Here is a 20,211-nt window from a genome sequence, read left to right as displayed (position 1 = left end):
CTGCTGAGGATCATTTGTTCCTTCATCAATTCCACAAAACTTTACTGAGCAATGTCTCAGCCTGGGAGCCTGCAGAGCAGAGCCTGAGGCAGGGGATTATGCCATTACTCAATTAGGGGTTGTGATGCCAGGGAGAGAATGAGGGGCAAGGGCAAGGGATGTGGAGGAGGAAGGAGGAAGGCAACACAAGGATGTGTTATTGAGCTGGTTGCCATAGAGGGTGACTAATGTCTCAGTCTGCACCCTGGAAAAACTTGACAAAGTGTCAGGACCATCTCTTGGGGTAAGCAGAGGAAGGGTAAACAGGTTTATCCAATGGCTCCTGACTCCCATGCATTCTGGGTTTGGCATGGTGGGCATGGGAATGAATCGGGATCTTGCAGCAGCGTCTGTGAGAAACCACAGGGCTGGAGGCCAGAGGTGGCCAGTTGGGCAGGCGTTGAGATGCTGTCAGATTGGACCTGCATGAGTCTGGCCAGAGCCAGAGGATCTGAAAGGCTGCCTGAGAGGGGTCTGAGCCCAGCGCCAGCTGATAATGTGCCAGACCCAGAGTGGTGACTAGGCAGTGAGGGTGACCCAGGCAGACATGGTCCTTATCCTCTGGGGGCAAACAGTGAATCAGACAAGTGAGATTTCATTAAGATTTTGATCAGTGCTGCAACGGGAAAGATAGAGGGCTTTGGGAGTGTACCCCAAGGAAAAGGCCTCAAGCTTCCCTGAGGAAGTGACTATTAGGCTGCGACCTGAAGAATGAGGAAGAGATATCCCAGGCAGGTCTAAGACACATGTCTGGGTGGATGGCGGAGGCTGCTGAAGTCTCCACCTGGTCAGGGCCTGGCTGGGGCTGCAGCTGAGTTCGTGGAGTCCCAGAGCACTGGCAGGAGTGTGCTAGGGCTAGCCCTGGACGGACAGCCCCCTTGTGGACATGCAGGGGGTGGGGACGGTATTCTTTCAGAGACGGCGATAGAGATTGTGATGCATCCTTTGGAGTGTGCCCTGAAGCAGGGAAATCCCACTGAGCCTTCCTAAGAAATAGGCACAGGCTGGTCCCCGCGGGGACTCGGGAACCAGGCAGTTCTCCCAGGCTTGGGAGAGGCACAGCCATCCTTTCTCACTGTCAGACATCCGTCAGCTCAGGAGGCCTGTGTGCCAACCAGAGACATGACCCGCTGGTTGATACTTAAGAATTTTCTAGCACCCGTTCCCCATCTATTTAAATATATGTGGGCTTTTCACAGTGCCGTTTCCCAAGGTTATCGATGGCCACAGTGCTAATTGTTAAGACTGACAGCTAGCTGAGAGGCCATCCACAGATATTCTCTCTGACTTGTCATGCCCCCACCCCTGCTCCCCTTTCCCTGCCCCCACCAACTGCAGGGTGGCACTCCTGAGACAGCACTTGCTGGGGGATCTCTTTTAAACCTCCAGTGCTCCCAGTGACTGATTTATTCATTTCTGCAATGAATCTATCAAGTCAGGCCCCATGCTAGCAGCTGTGGATACAGCAGTGAACAAAACAGGCAGGAGCCCTTCCCTGATCCTCAAGATCCTACATTCTAGTGGAAGAAATGGGCCATTATCTATGAACATAGGACTAGATATAAATATTCAATGAGAGCAAGTGTTCTGGGCAAGGAATGTGGCTGGGTGGAAGAGCTTCCCTGATTCCCAGACTGGGGCCTGGGCTGACAGTTCCTGTAGATCAGAGAGCAGTGGGGAGTCACTGTGACCCATCCCAGGAAACTTTGGGGGAAGATCTCGGAGACTCGAGGGGTCAGGGCTAGCCATGCCCTGTCCCCTTCACCAGCAGCAGTCAGGGGAAGCCAGGAAGGGCATCTGGTTATGCAGCAGAAGCTGGTGATGAGGGTTGGGTGAAGGAGGACATGGATTTGGGAAGCTGTCCCCCAACCCCAGTTATGGCCATGGCACTGTGAACTGTGGTTTCCCAGCCTCCAGGTGGGTTGGCAGGTGTGACGGGAAGATCTGTTATCAAAGACACACTGCCATTGCCCCCGCTGTGTCTCATCTTCCTCCCGACTAGGAACTAGACCTTGGTTCTGGCCTGCATGTGTTGGCCCCAACCTCTGTCTGCAATGCCAGGGATGGTTCTGCCCAATCCCACTGCCCCAGCCTGGAGCAGTGCTCTATGGAGCTGGACATGCTAGGAGCTCACCTGGGGGCAGGGGAAAGAGATGGACTCCAAAGGTGGACCCTCCCCAGACCAGCCAGGTTGCCCAGGGCAGTGACTGGAGAGCTCTGTGGAGCTGAGGATTCACCAGGACCTCTCTGATGTGGGAATGAGGGCAGGTGAGGGCTATCGGTGCTAGGGTCCACTGACAGGTCAGAAGGAAGAGGGGTAGCAACGTTCAGGTGGGTTCATCCGGGGCCCGGGCACAAGCAGCAGGCTGTAAACTCTGGAGACAGGCAGGCAGGGGACAGGATCAGGTGAACTGGTGGGAGTTAGTGCAGGAAACCCGATGCCAGAGCTCAGCCCATTAGGCTGGGGTAAGGGGAGAACAGGACCCTTGGGGGTATTTTGATGCTCATTCTTCGAGCAAAATTTGATTGAGCCCCTACATTGAGCCAGGCTTTGTGTTAATCCCTAGAGACACATCAGTGAGTGAAACAAGCTCATTCCCCACGCTCCTGGGCTGTATATCCTGGCAGAGGAGCTGGGCGTCCCACAGTGACTTACAAATAAAAATTCCATAGTGATAAAGGCACAGAGGAGCAGTGCGGGGGCTCTGGGAGTATGTAACCAGGACCTAGCCTGGGGGCAGGGGGGCTCACTGCCTTCAGCTCCGTTGGGCGGTTGCTAGGGCAGGCCCTGCCCTGTCTGGGCTAGTACGACTGTCAGGGTATGAGGTCTGGGGAGAGAACTTGCACTGAAGGGACACGGAGCCCACGGTGCATCCAACCTGGGGACCCCTATGGGGTATATGAAGCAGGGAAGACCTGCCCATCCTTCCCGAAGGACAGAGGCATGGGGATGGAGCTTGCTGGGCCTCAGAAATTGGGCTGTCCTCTCAGGTGCAGGAAGGGTACACACATCTTCCCTCACCATTAGGCAGTGAGGCTGCTGTCACTCAGGAAGCTAGTGAATGAATCACAAGTACTAGTAGTTGACCCATCGGTTGACACTTACGAATGGGCTAGCACCTGTTTCCCCTCTGTTCAAATGTGTGGACCGTTCAGGGTGTTGGTTTGTCAGGTTCATGTCCAGGGCCCTTCAGGGACACAGTGTTTTCTTAAGCTTGGAGGCTGTGGCTCAGCAGCAGACACTGTCTGTGACTTGCTTTATCCTCTTGTAAATGGCCATGTGCTCTGCCAGCTGACCCAGAGGACACGCTCGCTGGGTGCCCCGTCTAAAGCAGCGACATCCTACTCATTCATTCCCAGAGTCTCTACGAAAGGCCTGCTATGTGCCAGACACTGTGCCAGCCACGGGGCACACAACAGTGAAAAGGTGACAGGCTCCAGCCTCACTCTCCTGAGCTCATGGTCTGGGGCGGGGGAAGTGGAAACACCCAGAGAATCAGCCAATGCCTCTAAAATCACAACCGTGATCAGTGCTGGGAGTGACAAGTGCCTGGTGCGATGAGAACAGTCACCAGGGAGTTCTGATTTCCTCTGAGGCTTGTGTCTGTGGAAGTGATGATTGGGCTGAGATCTGAAGCAGAAGTCGGCATTCACTAGACAAAGAGTTTGGGGAGAAAGAGGTTCCAGGTGGAGAACAGTTCATGTGCAGTATCCGGAGGTAAGAGGAGGGGCTAGATGAACGTGGATCGGAGGGGCTGCAGGAAGCCTGGGAGGAAGAGAGGAGGGGAGGACAGTGTAAAAAATGCTGGAGAGCCTTTCGATGTGGCAGCCACCAGCCACATGGGCTTATTTAATGTTAAGCTTTAATTAATTAAAATTCAATTGAAGTATAAATTCAGTTCCTCAGTCTTACAAGCCACATTTCAAATGCTTGACAGCCACGTGTGGCCCCCAATTGCCATATTGGGCAGTGCAGACAGAGAACTTTTTCATCGTTGCAGGAAGCTCTGTTGGACAGCACTGGACTAGATCATGCATGGCTGTAAACAACCCTAGTAAGAATTTTTTTATCCCAAGGGCATTGGGAAGTCCTGACCTACTTTAATTAGCACCATGGATAGGGATAGATTCTAGTTGGAGAAACACCACTTTGGGAAAAGAGCAGACGGTGAATTCCATGATGCCACATACCAGAGATGTGGGCAGGATGCCAGAAGAATATCCGGGGAAGAGTCCCGTATGCATGGCAGGAGTGAGGCTGGCGTACTTAGGCAGCTGTGGAAGCAGCAGAGGGACCTGGAGGTGGCAAGGGTGTACCAGCAGCTTTCTGCAGCTGCAGGGCTCCCAAGCCAGGCAATGTGAAGTGTATGCTGGGAAGCCCCATGGTCAGGGGCCAGAGCCAAGTTCAGGTCTCTGGGAATGCAACACTGGGCTCGGGACAAGGCAGGGTGGGTCCAGCCATGACGCTTGCTCTTCGGAGTGAGACAGGTGCTGGGGTGGGGACAGCAGCAGGCTGTGGAAGGTGCCCCATGCGTCCTGCACGGGGTCTAAGTGGCAGGTGTGTTAGTTCCCTAGAGCTGCCACAACAAATGGCCATGAACTGCCAGTGCTGGAAGTCAGAAATGAGAAATAAAGGTGTCAGCAGGGCGAGTTCTTTTTGGAGGCTCTGAAGGAGAACCTATTCCATGCTTCTCTCCAGTCTTCTGGTGTGGCTGGCAGTCCCTGGTGCTTCTGGCTTGTATCCGCTTTTCCAGTCTCTGCCTCCAGCATCACATGGCCTTCTCTGTGTGTATCTGTTCATCCTCTTCTTTTTTTTTTTTTTTTTTTTTTGAGACAGAGTCTCGCTCTGTCACCCAGGCTGGAGTGCAGTGATGTGATCTCAGCTCACTGCAATCCCCGCCTCCCAGGTTCAAGCGATTCTCCCTGCCTCAGCCTCCAAAGTAGCTGGGATTACAGGCGCATGCCACCATGCCCAGCTAATTTTTGTATTTTTAGTAGAGACGGGGTTTCACCATGTTGGCCAGGCTGGTCTCGAACTCCTGCCTTCAGGCGACCCACCCACCTCAGCCTCCCAAAGTGCTAGGATTACAGGCCTGAGCCACTGCACCCAGCCTCCTCTTTTCCTCTTCTTATACGGACACCAGTCGTTGGATTTGGGGCCCACCCTCATTCAGTATAACTCCATTTTAACTCAATTTCATCTGCAAAAACCTTATTTCCAAATAAGATCACACTCATAGGTACCAGGGGTTAGGATTTGAACATAATTGGGGGTGGGGGGCATAATTCAATCCACTACATGTGGCTTGCATGGTAGAGTGGTAAAATGTTGGGCTTTGAGATCACAATGAACTGGGTCCAGGTACTGGCTCAGCCACTTACCAGTTTAAACAAGCCTCCTCGCCTGATTGAGCCACCTGTCCCCGTCTGGAATATGACGAGGATGTTGACCACTTGGCGGGGATACTGGGAAGATGGCATAGGCATAGGCAGCGTACGCAATACACTGAGTCATGCTTGGCTGGTCTGATGGGGATCCCAACTAAGAGGCGGAGAACGGAGATGAGGAAGCTGGTGGGAACTATACTTGGGAATCCAAGCAGGAGCTTCCAGCAGGGACCCCAGACACAGGCAGCAAGCTGGGAGTCAGAGGCCAGATCTCAGACCCTTGGGAGGACCCCTGTCCTAAGAGAAGGCTGATCAGCGACAAGTTGTTAGAGCTGGGGCCACAGTCCCAACCCCATTCCTGGTAGGAAGATGTCCAGGTTTTAGTCTGGAGTACAAGGCAGGATTCAACCAGCAGCCAGGGCATCTGGAGACTGAGGAACAAAGGATGGAGCTGTAGCAGGTTAAATTGTTCTTACCTTCAGTTTGGGGAGCTGGGGGTGTGGTAGAATGGGTGGGGCCAGGTGACCTCATGCAAGGACAGAGGACACTGGGAGGAGGAGAAGCCAGGAGGGCCCCAACAGATTCTTGGTAAGTGGAAAGCTGCTTATGGGGATGAAGTAATGTCCTGGGAAGACCGTCCTGCCTGGTCCAGAGGTTTAGAAATAGTACAGAAAGGTCCTTGGTGAGGCAGGCGGGCTGACAAAACACTCGTTAGACCAATGAAAGTGTTGTACAAGTCAGGGGTTTGATGTCGTTCAAGGACATGATTACTATAAATATTATAACAAAGACCAAGGAGCTTCTCTCCGAGCCTCAGTTTCCTTCTGTTAAAAAAAAAATTAAAATTAAAAAAAAAAGTGGGGTTGGAATAGCTGTATTCCTCGAATAGACTTGAAGTTCTCTCATCCAGCTCTGACAGCCTATGATTTTATGAATCATCCTCAAAGAAAACTTGCACAAGTGGGAAGAGCCTGCCAAGATTGGGCCTTTCATTCTGAGTAATGAACCGAAACAGCAAAGGCTTGACATCTGTTCCCATCTTTCAAGGGAAGTTGGACAAAATAATGCCTTTTTCAGGGAAATCGTAACCAATGGTGAAATGTAGTATTTTATGCCTTAACCAGAAACGAAGTGGAGAACTCCAGCCTTCCTGAAGCCCAAGGGAGAACACAGATCCAAACTCCCAGTGAAGGTCATATTGGCCAGTTGTCTTGCCTCCATAGGTATAGAATGCTGTGGATGTCTTGGTCTCCCGACTCCATTAAAACCAAAGAGCAAGAATAATGGCAGGGAGGTTTCAAAGGCTCTGAGAGGATCTGGGGGAAGGGCTGGCCAGAAGGCCAATCACCTGTGGCCATGTGATTAGCTTTCTCACCAGCCTTTGGAATAATCATTGGCTACAAACACCTCAGTCCCCCAGCCATAACTCTCTTATCCAACTTGCCATCAAAAGTCAAAGGAAGATTCATCGCCACCATTGACTTTGAGGTTCTTCCCAAGAATCCACTCCATTTCCAGAGACCAGTTCCAAAGGCATTTTGAGCAATGATAACGACTTTGGAGTGAGAACAGAACTTCCCAAAGCAATATACAGTCAAGCGTCACTTAACAACAGGAATACATTCTGAGAAATGCCATTAGGCATTTTCATCGTAGTTGGAACATCATAGGCTATACTTCCACATGCCTAGATGGTAGTGCCTACTACACACCTCAGCTATATGGTATGGCCTATTGTTCCTAGGTACAAACCAATACAGCATGCTACTCTACTGAATACTGTAGGCATTTGTGTATGGAAAGTTATCTAAACATAGAAAAGGTGCAGCAAAAATAGTATTATAATCTTATGGGACCACTATTGAATACGCAGTCCACTGTTGACCAAGAGTTAGGCCGCACATGACTGGACTTTGAAGGGACAGGACTTGGGGACGCCAAGTTCTGGAATCAAAGACCTTCTACATCTCTCTCAGGATTACAGAGAATCCTAGAACTTGAGGACTGAAAGGAACCTTTCAGGGTATCTCACTCAGGCTCCCACCCCACCGAGGGATCCTATCTACAGCCCCAGGAGGGGCTCACTCAACTGGAAGCTCCATGACACCAGGGACTCCGTCTCTTGCTCACCACTCTACACCCTCCCTGATAGTTCTTTTTTTCTTTTTTTTTTTTTTTTTTTTTTTTTTGCTGCTTTCTTTTGTATGTACCCTGAACTGAAAGGACTCCGGGAGCTGGGGTGACAGCAGCTTGCCCCATTCCTCCTTCTTCTGCCTTCAGCCAGGCAAATTCCAACTCACACATTCAGACATTTACAAAAGAAAGAGCCTTTATAATAGGCTCCTTCTCCCTATCTTTCCCAGGTTCTGAAGGTCATCAAATCCGTGGACTCCAAGTGTCAGTGATGGGGTGTGGGGGCTGCCTTTAGAAGGAGAAACATTGGGTGGGCAGTGTCAAAGTTGTATTTCCCAGCTGCTCCCAGCCGGGAGCACCTGCAGAGCTGTCCAGAAGCTGCGATTCCATCCATACTAGCCCTTCCCTCCTTGACGTCTGATTTTGACTGGATTGCTAGTTCCTGTTCTAAGATGAGTGAAGTCTAACATTCCATGCCTTGGCCCTCCCCACCCCCACGCTTGAATCACCTGGTCCTCACCCTGGTCTGTGTCTATAACTCTGAGATGCAGCACTTGCACCTCAGGTCCCATTAGCAGGCTTGAAGAGGTCAAGTGGTTGTGTTAGCAGGTAGTGTTAGCAGGTGCCCTTTAGTAAACAGTTTGATTAATGTCCATCTCCCCTACTAGACTGTAAGCTCCATGAGGGCAGAAGTCATGTCTGTTTGGGTCAGCTCTGTATCCCTGGTGTCTGTTGGAGTTGATGACACAATGAGTGGATGAATGGAGTTGGACCAAGTTAATGGATGGACACCTAGAGGCATTGCCTTGGAAAGGGGTTTCAGAGGGAGGTCTCCCCTTGCCAAAAAGGTCTTTAGCGGTTGTTAGGCTCCAGCCTCCCTTTCTGTCCTGTCCTACTTGAGGAAGGGAAGTGATAACTTAGTTCACATTCTGAGATGTAAATATCCACAGAAGCCCTAGGGGCAGCCTCTCGGAGGGGAAGGTTATTAATTAACAAATATTCCAGAGGCTGAGATGGGGCTTAGGGATGGAGAAAAGAAGCAGAGACTCCGCCCCAGCTCCAGCCGCACTCAGGAACTCACAGGCAAATAAGCAGATCAGACACAAGGTCGCATGGAGCAAAGACCACCATTCAAGCAGAGCAGAGCTGGCTTCATGGAAGTTTAGAGATGGAGGCTGTGAGGGAGGGTTTCTGGAAGAGGCAAGATGTGCAGAGGAAGGCAGACAATGGTGGGAATGAGACTATAGGAAGAGGACATCCTAAACAGTGTGGGATGTGCAGAACATGGGGCTGAAGGAGGGACTGTGGTAAGCAGGAAGTGGTTTCACTGGGGCCTCATGGGAGAGGATGCCATTGGGGTCCTGGAAAGATGGGATGGGAATGAGGGAATCTAGATTTTTTTTTTTTTTTTTTTTTTTTTGAGACGGAGTCTCGCTCTGTCACCCAGGCTGGAGTGCAGTGGCGCAATCTCGGCTCACTGCAAGCTCCGCCTCCCGGGTTCACGCTATTCTCTTGCCTCAGCCTCTCCGAGTAGCTGGGACTACAGGAGCCCACCACCACGCCCGGCTAATTTTTTTGTATTTTTAGTAGGGATGGGGTTTCACCGTGGTCTCGATCTCCTGACCTCATGATCCGCCCGCCTCTGCCTCCCAAAGTACTGGGAGGGAATCTAGATTTTTAATCAGGAAAAGCTCAGACCAAAGAATTGAACTTTAATTCTTCCCCTTATTAAAATTGTGATGGGCTAAAATTTATTAACACAGCATTCCTAGCATTACCGCACTCCCTTCTTTTCTACACCACACCACCTCCTATTAATAAGGGCCCTGGATTTGCTTCTTTTGTTTCTTTTCTTTTTTTTTTTTTTTTTTTTTTGTTGTTGAAACAAGATCTCACTCTGTTGCCCAGGCTGGAGTGCAGTGGCACGATCACGGCTCACTGCAGCCTCTACCTCCCAGCCTCAAGAGATCCTCCCACCTCAGCCTCCCAAGTAGCTGGGACTACAGGCACGTGACACTGTACCCAGCTAACTTTTTAATTTTTTGTAGAGATGGAGTCTCACTATGTTATGTAGGCTATTCTCAAACCCCTGGGCTCAAACGATCCTCCTGCCTCAGCCTCCCAAATTGCTGGGATTACAGGCATGAGCCACAATGCCCAGCCTGCCTGTCTAGTTTCTCCCAAAGAGGGTATTATCTTTGCCCAACTTGTGTCTGGAGGGCTTTTAGGATACATAGAAAATCCAGAACATGGTGAAGCAGTCGAGAAGTGGATGGGAGAGGAAAGCCAAATTAAATAAGCATTGTGGTAGGTTCTGTGTCCTCTTTGTGGTTTTGAAAGACACAAATAAAAAGCACCAGCTGTTTTTGAATATTTGTAGGTTACTGAACTGTATTTATTTGACAAAGCACCGTTTTGAGAAGGGAGCACATGGGTTATAGCTTTAATAGAGTTCCATTCTCTGCATGTTTATTCCACCACCCACTTCTCCAAGACCATGAGCTTTTAGAGAGCAGAGGTTAAGTTGAATTCATCATTGTCTCCGCAGCACCCTGACCTGGCCCTGAAGGAGGGTTAGTAAATGTGGAAACAGAAGAGCAGTTAGTGACCTGGGGCTGGGACAACTGACTTCACCCTCATCTCTCCTCCAGCAAGGGTGTTCTGTCTCCCACTATTCCGAGACTCTGCTCATAGTCTGTCTCTCTCTCCCTCTCTGTCTGGTTGCAGAAGGCAGATCTGGCCGTGGCCCCCCTGACCATCACCCATGTTCGAGAGAAGGCCATCGACTTCTCCAAGCCCTTCATGACACTTGGTGTGAGCATCCTGTATCGAAAGCCCAATGGCACCAACCCCAGTGTCTTCTCCTTCCTCAATCCCCTGTCCCCAGACATCTGGATGTATGTGCTCCTTGCCTACCTGGGTGTCAGCTGTGTCCTCTTCGTCATCGCCAGGTAAGGCAATTCCTTGGCCAGATGTCGGGCCCAAGGTTGAAGGTTTAGGGGCTAGGCAGGTCCTCACCTCCTCGGCCCCTGGCACAGAAGGCCCAAGGCTCAGGCTACTGCTGTGCCCACTCCTCTTCCACTCCCTATGGCTCAGATTCCTTTGTTTCCCTCAGGGAACATTCCATGCCTTGGCCCTCCCCACCCCCACGCTTGAATCACCTGGTCCTCACCCTGGTCTGTGTCTATAACTCTGAGATGCAGCAGTTGCACCTCAGGTCCCATTAGCAGGCTTGAAGAGGTCAAGTGGTTGCCCAAAGCTGCACCGCCTGAGCCAGGCTCCTGGTGCAGCAGACTCAGGATATTGGGTGGCCCAGTGGGTGGCTTAGAACTCGAAAAACAGGGTGTGTCTATCCAAGCCACAACAGCAGGGGGAACAGTGCCCAGTAAACACACACCCATCCGCACATGCAGAAACACGGCACACATACACACATCCCTGTCTGGGCTCCGTGCTAGCAACATGCTTGCACATTGGGTTATTCACGTAAAGTAAACATAGCACACCCTTGCCGGTGGGTGGTAGGAGGAGGTCACTAGGGGACAGGTTTCGTCCAGTGTTTGGCGAACACCTCGTGCTTGCCAAGCACTGTGCTCTGCACTTTACAGCCGTTATCTTATTTAGTTCTCCCAGCCTCCCTTGGAAAGGATACACCTGAGACTCAGAAAGTCTTACCACTTGCCAAGGTCATACAAGCAATAGGTGACCTTGCAGCACACGTCTCCGTCCGGTGGTCCGCCCCTGCCCCGGTTTGGTGGCTGCTGGGGCCCGCTCCCCACCCCTTTCCAGCGGAGGCCTCTGCCTTCTTCCTCCGCGCTCCAGCCCCAGCCCCTGATCTGGTCCTTTTTTTTCTCTAAATCCTAACAAAGTGCAAAGAGAGACTTCTCTGGAGAGGCAATTTGAGATCCAACGACTTGGCGTTTTCAGCCTTTTTTTTCTCCAGAGCCTTCTTTAAAAGCCGCCCTCCCCCCACTTCACTCCCTTCCGCTCCCTCCTCCCACGCTGCGAGAGACCAAAGGGAAGGCTGTAAGTGATGAAATGTCCCACTCCCCAGGCCCTGTGCTGCCACAGACCTGGAGCTGCCGTTGCCGCCCTGCCTGGTGGGCGCAGCAGCAGCCGAGCCTGCCACAGAGAAGCCTTCATTTATGCCTCTTGTCTCTAATGGTCTAACAAGCCTTTGAAAGCCAGGAGCCACTCTCCAGAGCTCGCACCATGATTTTAGCGGCTCCAGTGGTCTCTCGGCTCCCATCCTCTCAGGCTTTTCCAGCATCCGCTCTGCCCTTTTGATGTAGGTCCCATCCTCCTCTCGTTCCTGGCCCTTCACCAGCACGCCTACTTCCCACCCTGCCTCCTGGCCAGGAAGGTGGGAGTCTCCTTCCCAAGGTTAGGCTGGGAGACTTCCTAGAAGAGATGGGTTTCCTAGAGCTGCTGTAATGATAGGAGACCCCTGAGGAGAGAGGAGAGGGACAAGAGTTTTGGCCACCGAGCTAGGAAGAGCGTCAGAGTGCACTTGTCACCTCGCCCGACACCCACACAACGCCACTCATGCCTCTCTTGAGGTGGGTATAATTATCCCCAGTTTATAGAAGCAGAAACTGAGGCTTGGAGAGGTTAAGTCATTGCCCAGAATCAGAAAGCTTTTCTTTGACAGAGTTGGGCTTCACGCCCAGACCGGTCCAACTTTATATCAAGGGTGACAAACGCAAGTACCTGCCAGGGCCAAAGGGAGTGAAGCAGGCGCAGCGATAGGCAGCGGAGAGTGGAAGGAACTAAGGCACCCTGGAGAGCTCACCTGGATGAAGGGGGCAGCTGCTGCTCAGCTCCAACAGGCTGTACCAGGCAGAGATGTAGGGCCAATGTTGCAGAGCTCATGATTTTGAGAGAGAGATTTGGAATTTTATGTGATGTCTCACGGTTTTTCTGTGTGGCCACTAGTTTAATTTTTTTTTTTTTTTTTTTTTTTATTTGAGACGTAGTCTCGCTCTGTCGCCCAGGCTGGAGTGCAGTGGTACGATCTTGGCTCACTGCAAGCTCCGCCTCCCGGGTTCACGCCATTCTCCTGCCTCAGCCTCCTGAGTAGCTGGGACTACAGGCGCCCACCACCACGCCCGGCTAATTTTTTTGTATTTTTAGTAGAGACGGGGTTTCACCGTGTTAGCCAGGATGGTCTCGATCTCCTGACCTTGTGATCCACCCGTCTCGGCCTCCCAAAGTGCTGGGATTACAGGCGTGAGCCATCGCGCCGGCCATTTAATTTTCTATAACACCGGCACAACGTATCTGTAGGGTGAATGTGGCCATTTCCCCTTCACTCCCAGTGAGCGTGCTGGCTGCTGGAGAGCTGGACACAGCTGCCCACAGTTCCAAGAGATGGGGCCTGGGAAGGGTGGGCAGGTCCCCAGGTCCACTCTGGGGAAACTCCAGGTTGGCACAGGACAGCCCGTCTTGCACACTGGCCTGGTCTGTTTGGCTCACATCAGGGGACCAGGCATTGTGCAAGGCCTTTCGCTGCCACCTAGATATTCTGCTTCATGCCTGGTGAGGTAGGAGGAAATAAGAAGGAGCAGAGGGTGCTTTCTCACCACAGAGAGCAGGACAGTTGGCACTTGCGACGGGATGATCCTAAGTGCCCGACCCAGGAGGCAGGGCTGAGGGTGAGCAGCCCATCTAGCTCCTGGGAGCCACATTGCAGCCAAATCTGGGTTGAGTATCCCAGGGAAGCGAGAGCTTTGGCCACAGTGGATGCCCTGTCTACACCTCCACACTCCAGCTGGGGATGCAGTGTAGCCTTCTCTGTGGAGAGAGTGTCTCCAGGTCAACTTCTAACTCCTATTTACTCTCAAGACTGGAGAAGCCCTTGCAGCCACAAGCTACAAATCCAAGATCTGCCATTAACTCCAGGTGACACCTTCCCTCCTTGTCCAGTGACCATCCCACTCCTCTTCTCTCCTGTGGCCGAGGAGGGTTAAAGCCTGGACGCTCTGTCCCACTGACCGCAGGATCCTCATGGCCTCCACGTCTGTAAAATGGGCACCCTGCATGCTTTCACCTCTCAGGAGGCGGTGAGGACCCCAACCTATAGTAGCATTTGATAGCCAAGAAGCCCTTTCTAGAACCGGTTATTTTTATCATGATAAGCAGTTCCACCCCTGGAACTTCAACCTGTTGAAACATCACCATTGAGCCACACTTTAGTGTTCTCCCAAATCTAGAAAGCCTTTGCAGCCAAGCCCCAGAAGACAAGGCCACCCTTGGGCATCAGGGCCCACAGAGGTATGTCCAAGGATGCTTTTCCAGCATAGTGCACCACAGTTGGAAAGAGAGGACAGCTTAAGTGCCCATCAGTCAAGGTATGGTTAGAAACACCTGCAGAGTGGTTACAGAGCATGAGGTAGATCAGAAGAACTGACCTGAAAAGAGGCTGCTAACATTAAATGAAAAACCAAGTTCTCGGACAGTATAGTGGTATGACAGGGGATTTTTTTGTGTTAAAAATATCATATATGTCATATATTTGTGTATGTGTGCCTGGTGCATGTAAAGAGCAGGACTCGGGAGATCTCATCAGCAATCAGCTTTATTTTGTCTCCCTCCCACCATCCAGGGTGTTCAGACGTGGGTGCTCTTCCTGTGGCCCCCTCCAGCAGGGCCTCCCTTCGTGGCCCAATCCCCACTCAGCCCCTGGTCCTCCGGTAGCCTGTGCCCCCATGGCCTCTCCCTGTTGGAATACCACTGCCTTCTAGGATGGGCGTCGAAGTCGGCCTGGGCTGGATCTGTCTTCTGCATGGGTCCATCTGGTCCAGGGGAGGCACTGTGGACCCAGCGTCCTGATGTCTGGGCCTGCAGGCCAATGTCGTGCAACAGGGACTCTCCTGGTCCCACTGACAGAGCACCCGTCAGCCCGACCCCTGCCCTTCCCACTTCCCAGGTCCATCCGCTCAGTTACAGGGCCAGGCACTGAGCTGCCTTGCCCCCTGGGAAGCCCCTCTCCCTCAGTGTGGTAGAGGAAGCGGGGGCTGTGGACACCCAGCTCTCCAAAGGCTCTCTCCAAAAACCCTTCCCACAATAGCCTCTCATCTCTGCTTTCTCCATCCTAGACCTCTTCCCTGTGGATTTTAGAGCCTCTAACCAGTTGTGGTCATTTCCTTTGAAGATCCCTGTCTTGGTTTGAAACCTTTCTTTAGAATTTCCTATTTGAGGGATCTTCCCGTTTCATGAAAATAAAATTCTTTCCACATGACCACTGGTAATCAATGTATAATGTATTCCAGCTTTTAGAAGGGAGACAGAAAAGAGAGGTCACAGCATCACATGTAAAGGGCTTTGCACTTTAAAAAATGAAACAGAATTCCACTGGACTTTTCTCTCCTTCCAGATGTGTCCTCTCAGCATCCTAAAACCTCCCCCACAAATCTAGAGCAAATGTCCACCAGCCTGGGACTTTTTCCAGGGTCCCCCCAACCTCTCGAGCTTCTTTAAACATACATATCCTCAACTGGAACTCACGCAGTGAACAAAAACTCCCTTCAATTCAGTAATCAGGACTCTTCCTCTTTAGAAGGCAGTGGGGGGCTTTAGGTAATCATTTTTTCCCTGTCATATATATATTTGTATATTCAAAGACAAAAATCTAAAAAATTATATAACTCATTGTTCTCTCCGGGGGATAGGATGCTGGAGTACATTCACTTTCAGATTGTATTCATCTATACTGTCTGAATATTTTATAAAATGTGTCTTCTGCTTTTTTTTCCATTTTAAGGTTTTATATTATACCCAAAATTCAAAAGCATGTTCTCACTTTTAAACATTTATATAATGCAGATAGAGCAATAGGCTCCTGAAATTCCTTCTGCTATTTTGATGCCCCTCCCCAGAGGTAAACACTGATATTTTTTATCTAGAGACCCTTTCAGACCCTTTAGTATGCATTTGCATATGAGTATACATAAAGCACTGAATAGTTATGTCTTTAGGAATCTGCTTATATAAGTGTGGTCATATCGTTCTTATTTTCTATTGCTTTTAATACATTGCTTTTAATATTTTTATTGCTTAGATCTTCAACAATATGTGTTGAAGATCTTTCCCCGCCAGCACATCTCAAGTATCTCATTCTCTTTTAGCAGCTGCATAATATTTCACAGTACAGTTGTGGCATAGTTTATTTAATCATTCCTTTATTGAAGGACATTTTGGTGGCTTCCAGTTTTTTTTGCGATGACAAACAATGCTTTGATAAACACCCTTGTGTGCTTCTCTTGATGCTCTTGGAGTGCTTTTTCTGGGATGGATAATGAGTTGCAGAACTGGGAGGCTGAAGGGCATGTGCACTTTTAATTTTACGAGATGCTGGTGAATTACCTTTATAACCAGAAAAGGGCACTAACAATAAAGAACAAGAAGAAATTCCCCTGCCCTGCCTCCCAGCAGAACCATGAGGATACTGGTGCTGAGGCGGCTGGCACAGCTGTGTTTGCTAAACCACTGCCCGCTGGGGCGTGGATGCCCCTTGCTTCCCAGGCTGACTGTCCCTCTCCTCCTGTGGCAGGTTCAGCCCTTATGAGTGGTACGATGCTCACCCCTGCAACCCTGGCTCCGAGGTGGTGGAAAATAACTTCACTCTGCTTAACAGCTTCTGGTTTGGAATGGGATCCCTGATGCAGCAAGGTATGCACCCTCTCCCACAGCCTCCCCTTCCAGGGTCTCCTTTCCCCAAGGGGTCTTCAGCCTTTTTGGCATCAGCAGAGCCAGCCCACACTTCTAGGGGCAGCCTCAGACCCTGATGAGCCGGCAGAAGGTTGGAGACACCGAGATACCCGGGTGTGTGCCCTTGCCCCAGACCCCCAACTTCCACCTCCACTCTGGCTGGAGCTGGCTCAGGGTCTGAAGCTAAGAAAACCACCCAGCCCAGGGCATGCCAGACGCATCCCTCACCTCCTGCTCCAGCTGAGGTGGCCATAGAGCACCCTGCCGGCTGCGGCTGACCCCGCCCATGGCCTCATCACCACACAGTCCAGCTGAGCAAGTTGGGCTGTGGATGGAAGGAGACCAGAGGCAGGGAGTCTGGCTGGGAGGCCACTGCAGGAATGAGGTGATGAGACCTGAGCCTGGTGGTGGCCCTGGGAGTGGAGGGCAGAAATGGACTAAGAGAGCTTCAGGATACACTGTGGATGGGACTCCGTGGCCGCTTGGCTGTGAGGCGCCTGGGAGTAGGAAGGATCATGGCTGAGTTGGGGACTTCAGCCCGAGTGCCTCAAAGATGAGGTACACAAAAGGATGCAATTCTCTTACATCCTCTGGAGGGAGGGTCAATGTGCTTTGGAACTATCTGCAGCTACTCAAATATCTCAGAAAGCAGCGTACCTGCTCTAACTGCTGCGAGTCAGATGCAGAGACAGCAGGAAGCAGGAGGGCAGGCACAGGGAGAGGGGACCACCAGCCAGGAAAGGACACCGCCCCCTGGTCCTGCTGGCCACAAGCCATGTGCTCACTGCCTCTGCAGGTGGAGTCCCATGTCCAGAGTCTCTTATCTTAGGGAGTGCAGACAAGTTTCTGCTGTTAGAGTTTCACTGAGGGACCTGCCTAGGGGGCAAGCAGGGAAGGGGCTTCAAGGGACAGAGAAAATGTCCTTGTCCCTCAGTCATCTGCGTATAACCTTCACAAACCCTGGTCCTCGGTAGACATCCATCAGCAAATGCTAAACGCATGAGTGAACGGCATTATCCCCATGTGTCCTGGGCACCCACTACATGCCAGGCTCTGTGCTGGGCACTTGAATGAAGGAGGAGAGGAAAAAAAGCAAATCTGTTCCACATGCGAGAAACCTCTTGGCCATGGCAGAGGCCAGGGAAGGGACTTGGGCAGAGGTCTGGCAAGCCCGGCAGAACTCACCAATCAAGTGACTCAAATAAGCTGCTGTCCCTCTAAGAGCAGCCGAAAGCCTGGTTTGGAGCAACCTGGGGAGGCTGGGAGTGGCCAGTTGGGGAGGGGACACGGAGCCTCAGTGTCCTCTAGCAGCTAGGAAGTGACAGACAGCTTTCAAGGGAAGTGCCTCAATCTGTCCTTGCTATTAAGGAGTGTCCTGGAGCCTCACCTTGCTTTTTTGTCCATCACCGTTATTCGGTGACAGTTGGGAAAGACCTGGAAGCCCCTCAATGCACTAATAGCTTCTCCTCTTCCACCTCCTGCTGCTATTCAAAGCACTGGCCCCTGATGTATTCTCCGTGTGGTTTTGATTAGGAGGGAGAAAAATAGTTATGTATTTGAAAAACTCTCCCTTGAGTGACTTCTTTGAGAAAAAAAAAAATCATCCATATCAAAGCAGACGCTTTTCAGATTGCAGGTCCAAATATTCTGGAAAGTTCAGGAGTCACTTGCAATTTAAATCTCTTGAAAGCCACCTAGTTAATTACTTCAGTTAGAAGATGCCATCTCTATTGTGCTCCCCACCTAAGGTCGGGGAAGAAAAGTGATATATTTCAGCAAAGAGCTTCAAAAAGTGTTGATTTTTTTTCCCCCTCCTGCAAAGCACTGCATAGCAATCTTGTATTTGTATACCATTTGTATTTCCAATGCAATTTCTTCTCAAATTATATCGTTGCAGCACCACAGTATTTATGTGAGGCTGGGACAGAGGAAAGACAATTCTTCATGTTTTGCAGAGGCCCAGAGAGGGGAAGTATCAGGCATAAGATCACACTGAGAGTTGGGAGCAGGATTCACTCAAGAACCCGGGGGTCCTGATCCCCAGGTGTTCTTAAGCTGGGACCACATAAGTGGTCCATGGTTAGGCATCTGAGGTTTTGCTGAGCCTGTGAAATGTGAATGTATATATTGTTCTAGAAGAGCAATTCTTAAATTTCAGCCTGCGTCAGAATCATCTGGAGAACTTACTCAAAACATATTGCTGGTTCCCACCCTCAGAAATTACTGATTCAGTGAGTGCTGGGGTAGGGCCCAAGAATGTGCATTTCTAACAAGTTCCAGGTGATGATGTTGCTGCTGGTCCAGGGACCACACTTTTGAGAACCACTGGTCTTGGGAAAGGGCCTTAGCTTTCATTAGAGTATCAGAGGAATCCATGACCCAGGGGACTTGAGCAGCGCTAGCCTGCATGTTGTAAGGGACTGCCTATCTCCTCTCTTCGCCCAGGGTCTGAGCTGATGCCCAAAGCCCTGTCCACACGCATCATTGGTGGCATCTGGTGGTTCTTCACGCTCATCATCATCTCTTCCTACACGGCCAACCTGGCTGCCTTTCTGACTGTGGAGCGCATGGAATCACCCATTGACTCTGCTGATGACCTGGCCAAGCAAACCAAAATCGAGTATGGGGCTGTCAAGGACGGGGCCACCATGACCTTCTTCAAGGTGAGTCCCTCTCCCTCCTATTGCAGCACCATGAGCTGATCCTCTCCGGACTGTTTACTGAGCAGAAGAGGAAAGAGAGGGGGTCTCTGTCCTTCCCTAACCATGCATGGCCAATGGGTCAGAAGCCCCCAGGCCTCAGCCCCACCTTGTTTGGACTAGTTGACTTTGGGGAGCTGTGGTGATGTGGGCCAACTGGGTTGGCCTGAACACAAATCCTAGAAGTATCTGTGCCTGAGATGAGCAATGTGAATGTGTTATGATTCCTTAAGTCATCAGAGGTAGACAGGTAGAGAGAGGGGCCTGGAGAAGGGGGAAGGAGGGGAAGAGCCACCCAGACACGCAGGCCCTGGGGGCTCCCTGCCCTTGGCTTCAGACCTCAATGCCATCCATCTCGAGGAAGCTAGCCTGAGGTCGGGGAGATGGCAGCAGGGCCAAATCTTGAGAGGAAGGGAGGAGGCTTAGAACTTGAACAAGTGTTTACAGACATTACTGAGCATGTTACACTCTAGGAATGCTGGTGTCAGCAGATAAAGTCCCTGTCACCTGCTCAAGTGACTGCTCTAATGGGTATCTGGCCATGATATCATTGCTCCTCCTGCTCTGTGAAGTGTTGGCTGGGTGCCCTAATGTTTTCCACTTTCTACTGGAGTAGCTGAGGGCTTAGGAGACTCTGGCTGGCCCCGAGAACCAGAAGCTGCAAAGATTCTCCCAGAAATTAAAGTAATAATAACAGTAGCTACTGCCACTGAGATCTCACAGTAGGCCAAGGACCGTGCTGAATGCTGGGCCTCATTTAATCTTCGTGACAAATCCTGGGAGGCTGGTACTCAAATTATTTCTACTTTACACGTGTGGAAACTGAGTCCCGGAGCAGCTAAGTGGCTTGTCCAGGGACGCCCAGCTGGAGGAGCCAGGTACCACCCAGGACTGCCTTCCTCAAGGCCCCTGTTTTAGGCCAGTGGGTCTTAGATCTGGGTGTGCATTCAGATCACCTGGAGGACTTGTTGAAACACAGCTTGCGGGCCGGGCGCGGTGGCTCACGCCTGTAATCCCAGCACTTTTGGAGGCCGAGGTGAGGAGTTCGAGGTCAGGAGTTCGAGACCAGCCTGGCCAATATGGTGACACCCCATCTCTACTAAAAATACAAATTACAGGTGGCCCGCACCTGTAATCCCAGCTACTGGAGAGGCTGAGGCAGAAGAAAGGCTTGAACCTGGGAGGCAGAGGTTGCAGTGAGCCAAGATCGCGCCACTGCACTCCAGCCTGGGTGACAGAGTGA

General features: G+C 51.1%; 1 protein-coding gene across 1 annotated transcript in view; it reads left to right on the top strand.

Moving 5' to 3' along the window:
* The window catches only part of GRIK3 (glutamate ionotropic receptor kainate type subunit 3), a 239,646-nt gene that overhangs the window by 198,700 nt on the left and 20,735 nt on the right, over positions 1-20,211 (top strand). The window contains exons 11-13 of the mRNA XM_030823450.1: positions 10,288-10,511; positions 16,112-16,230; positions 18,715-18,932. Coding sequence (XP_030679310.1) covers positions 10,288-10,511; positions 16,112-16,230; positions 18,715-18,932 — 561 coding nt within the window. The remainder of the gene's footprint in view (positions 1-10,287; positions 10,512-16,111; positions 16,231-18,714; positions 18,933-20,211) is intronic.

Source organism: Nomascus leucogenys, chromosome 12 (assembly GCF_006542625.1).
Source record: "Nomascus leucogenys isolate Asia chromosome 12, Asia_NLE_v1, whole genome shotgun sequence".
NCBI classification, from domain to species: domain Eukaryota; kingdom Metazoa; phylum Chordata; class Mammalia; order Primates; family Hylobatidae; genus Nomascus; species Nomascus leucogenys.
This window is presented reverse-complemented; position numbering and strand designations above follow the sequence as displayed.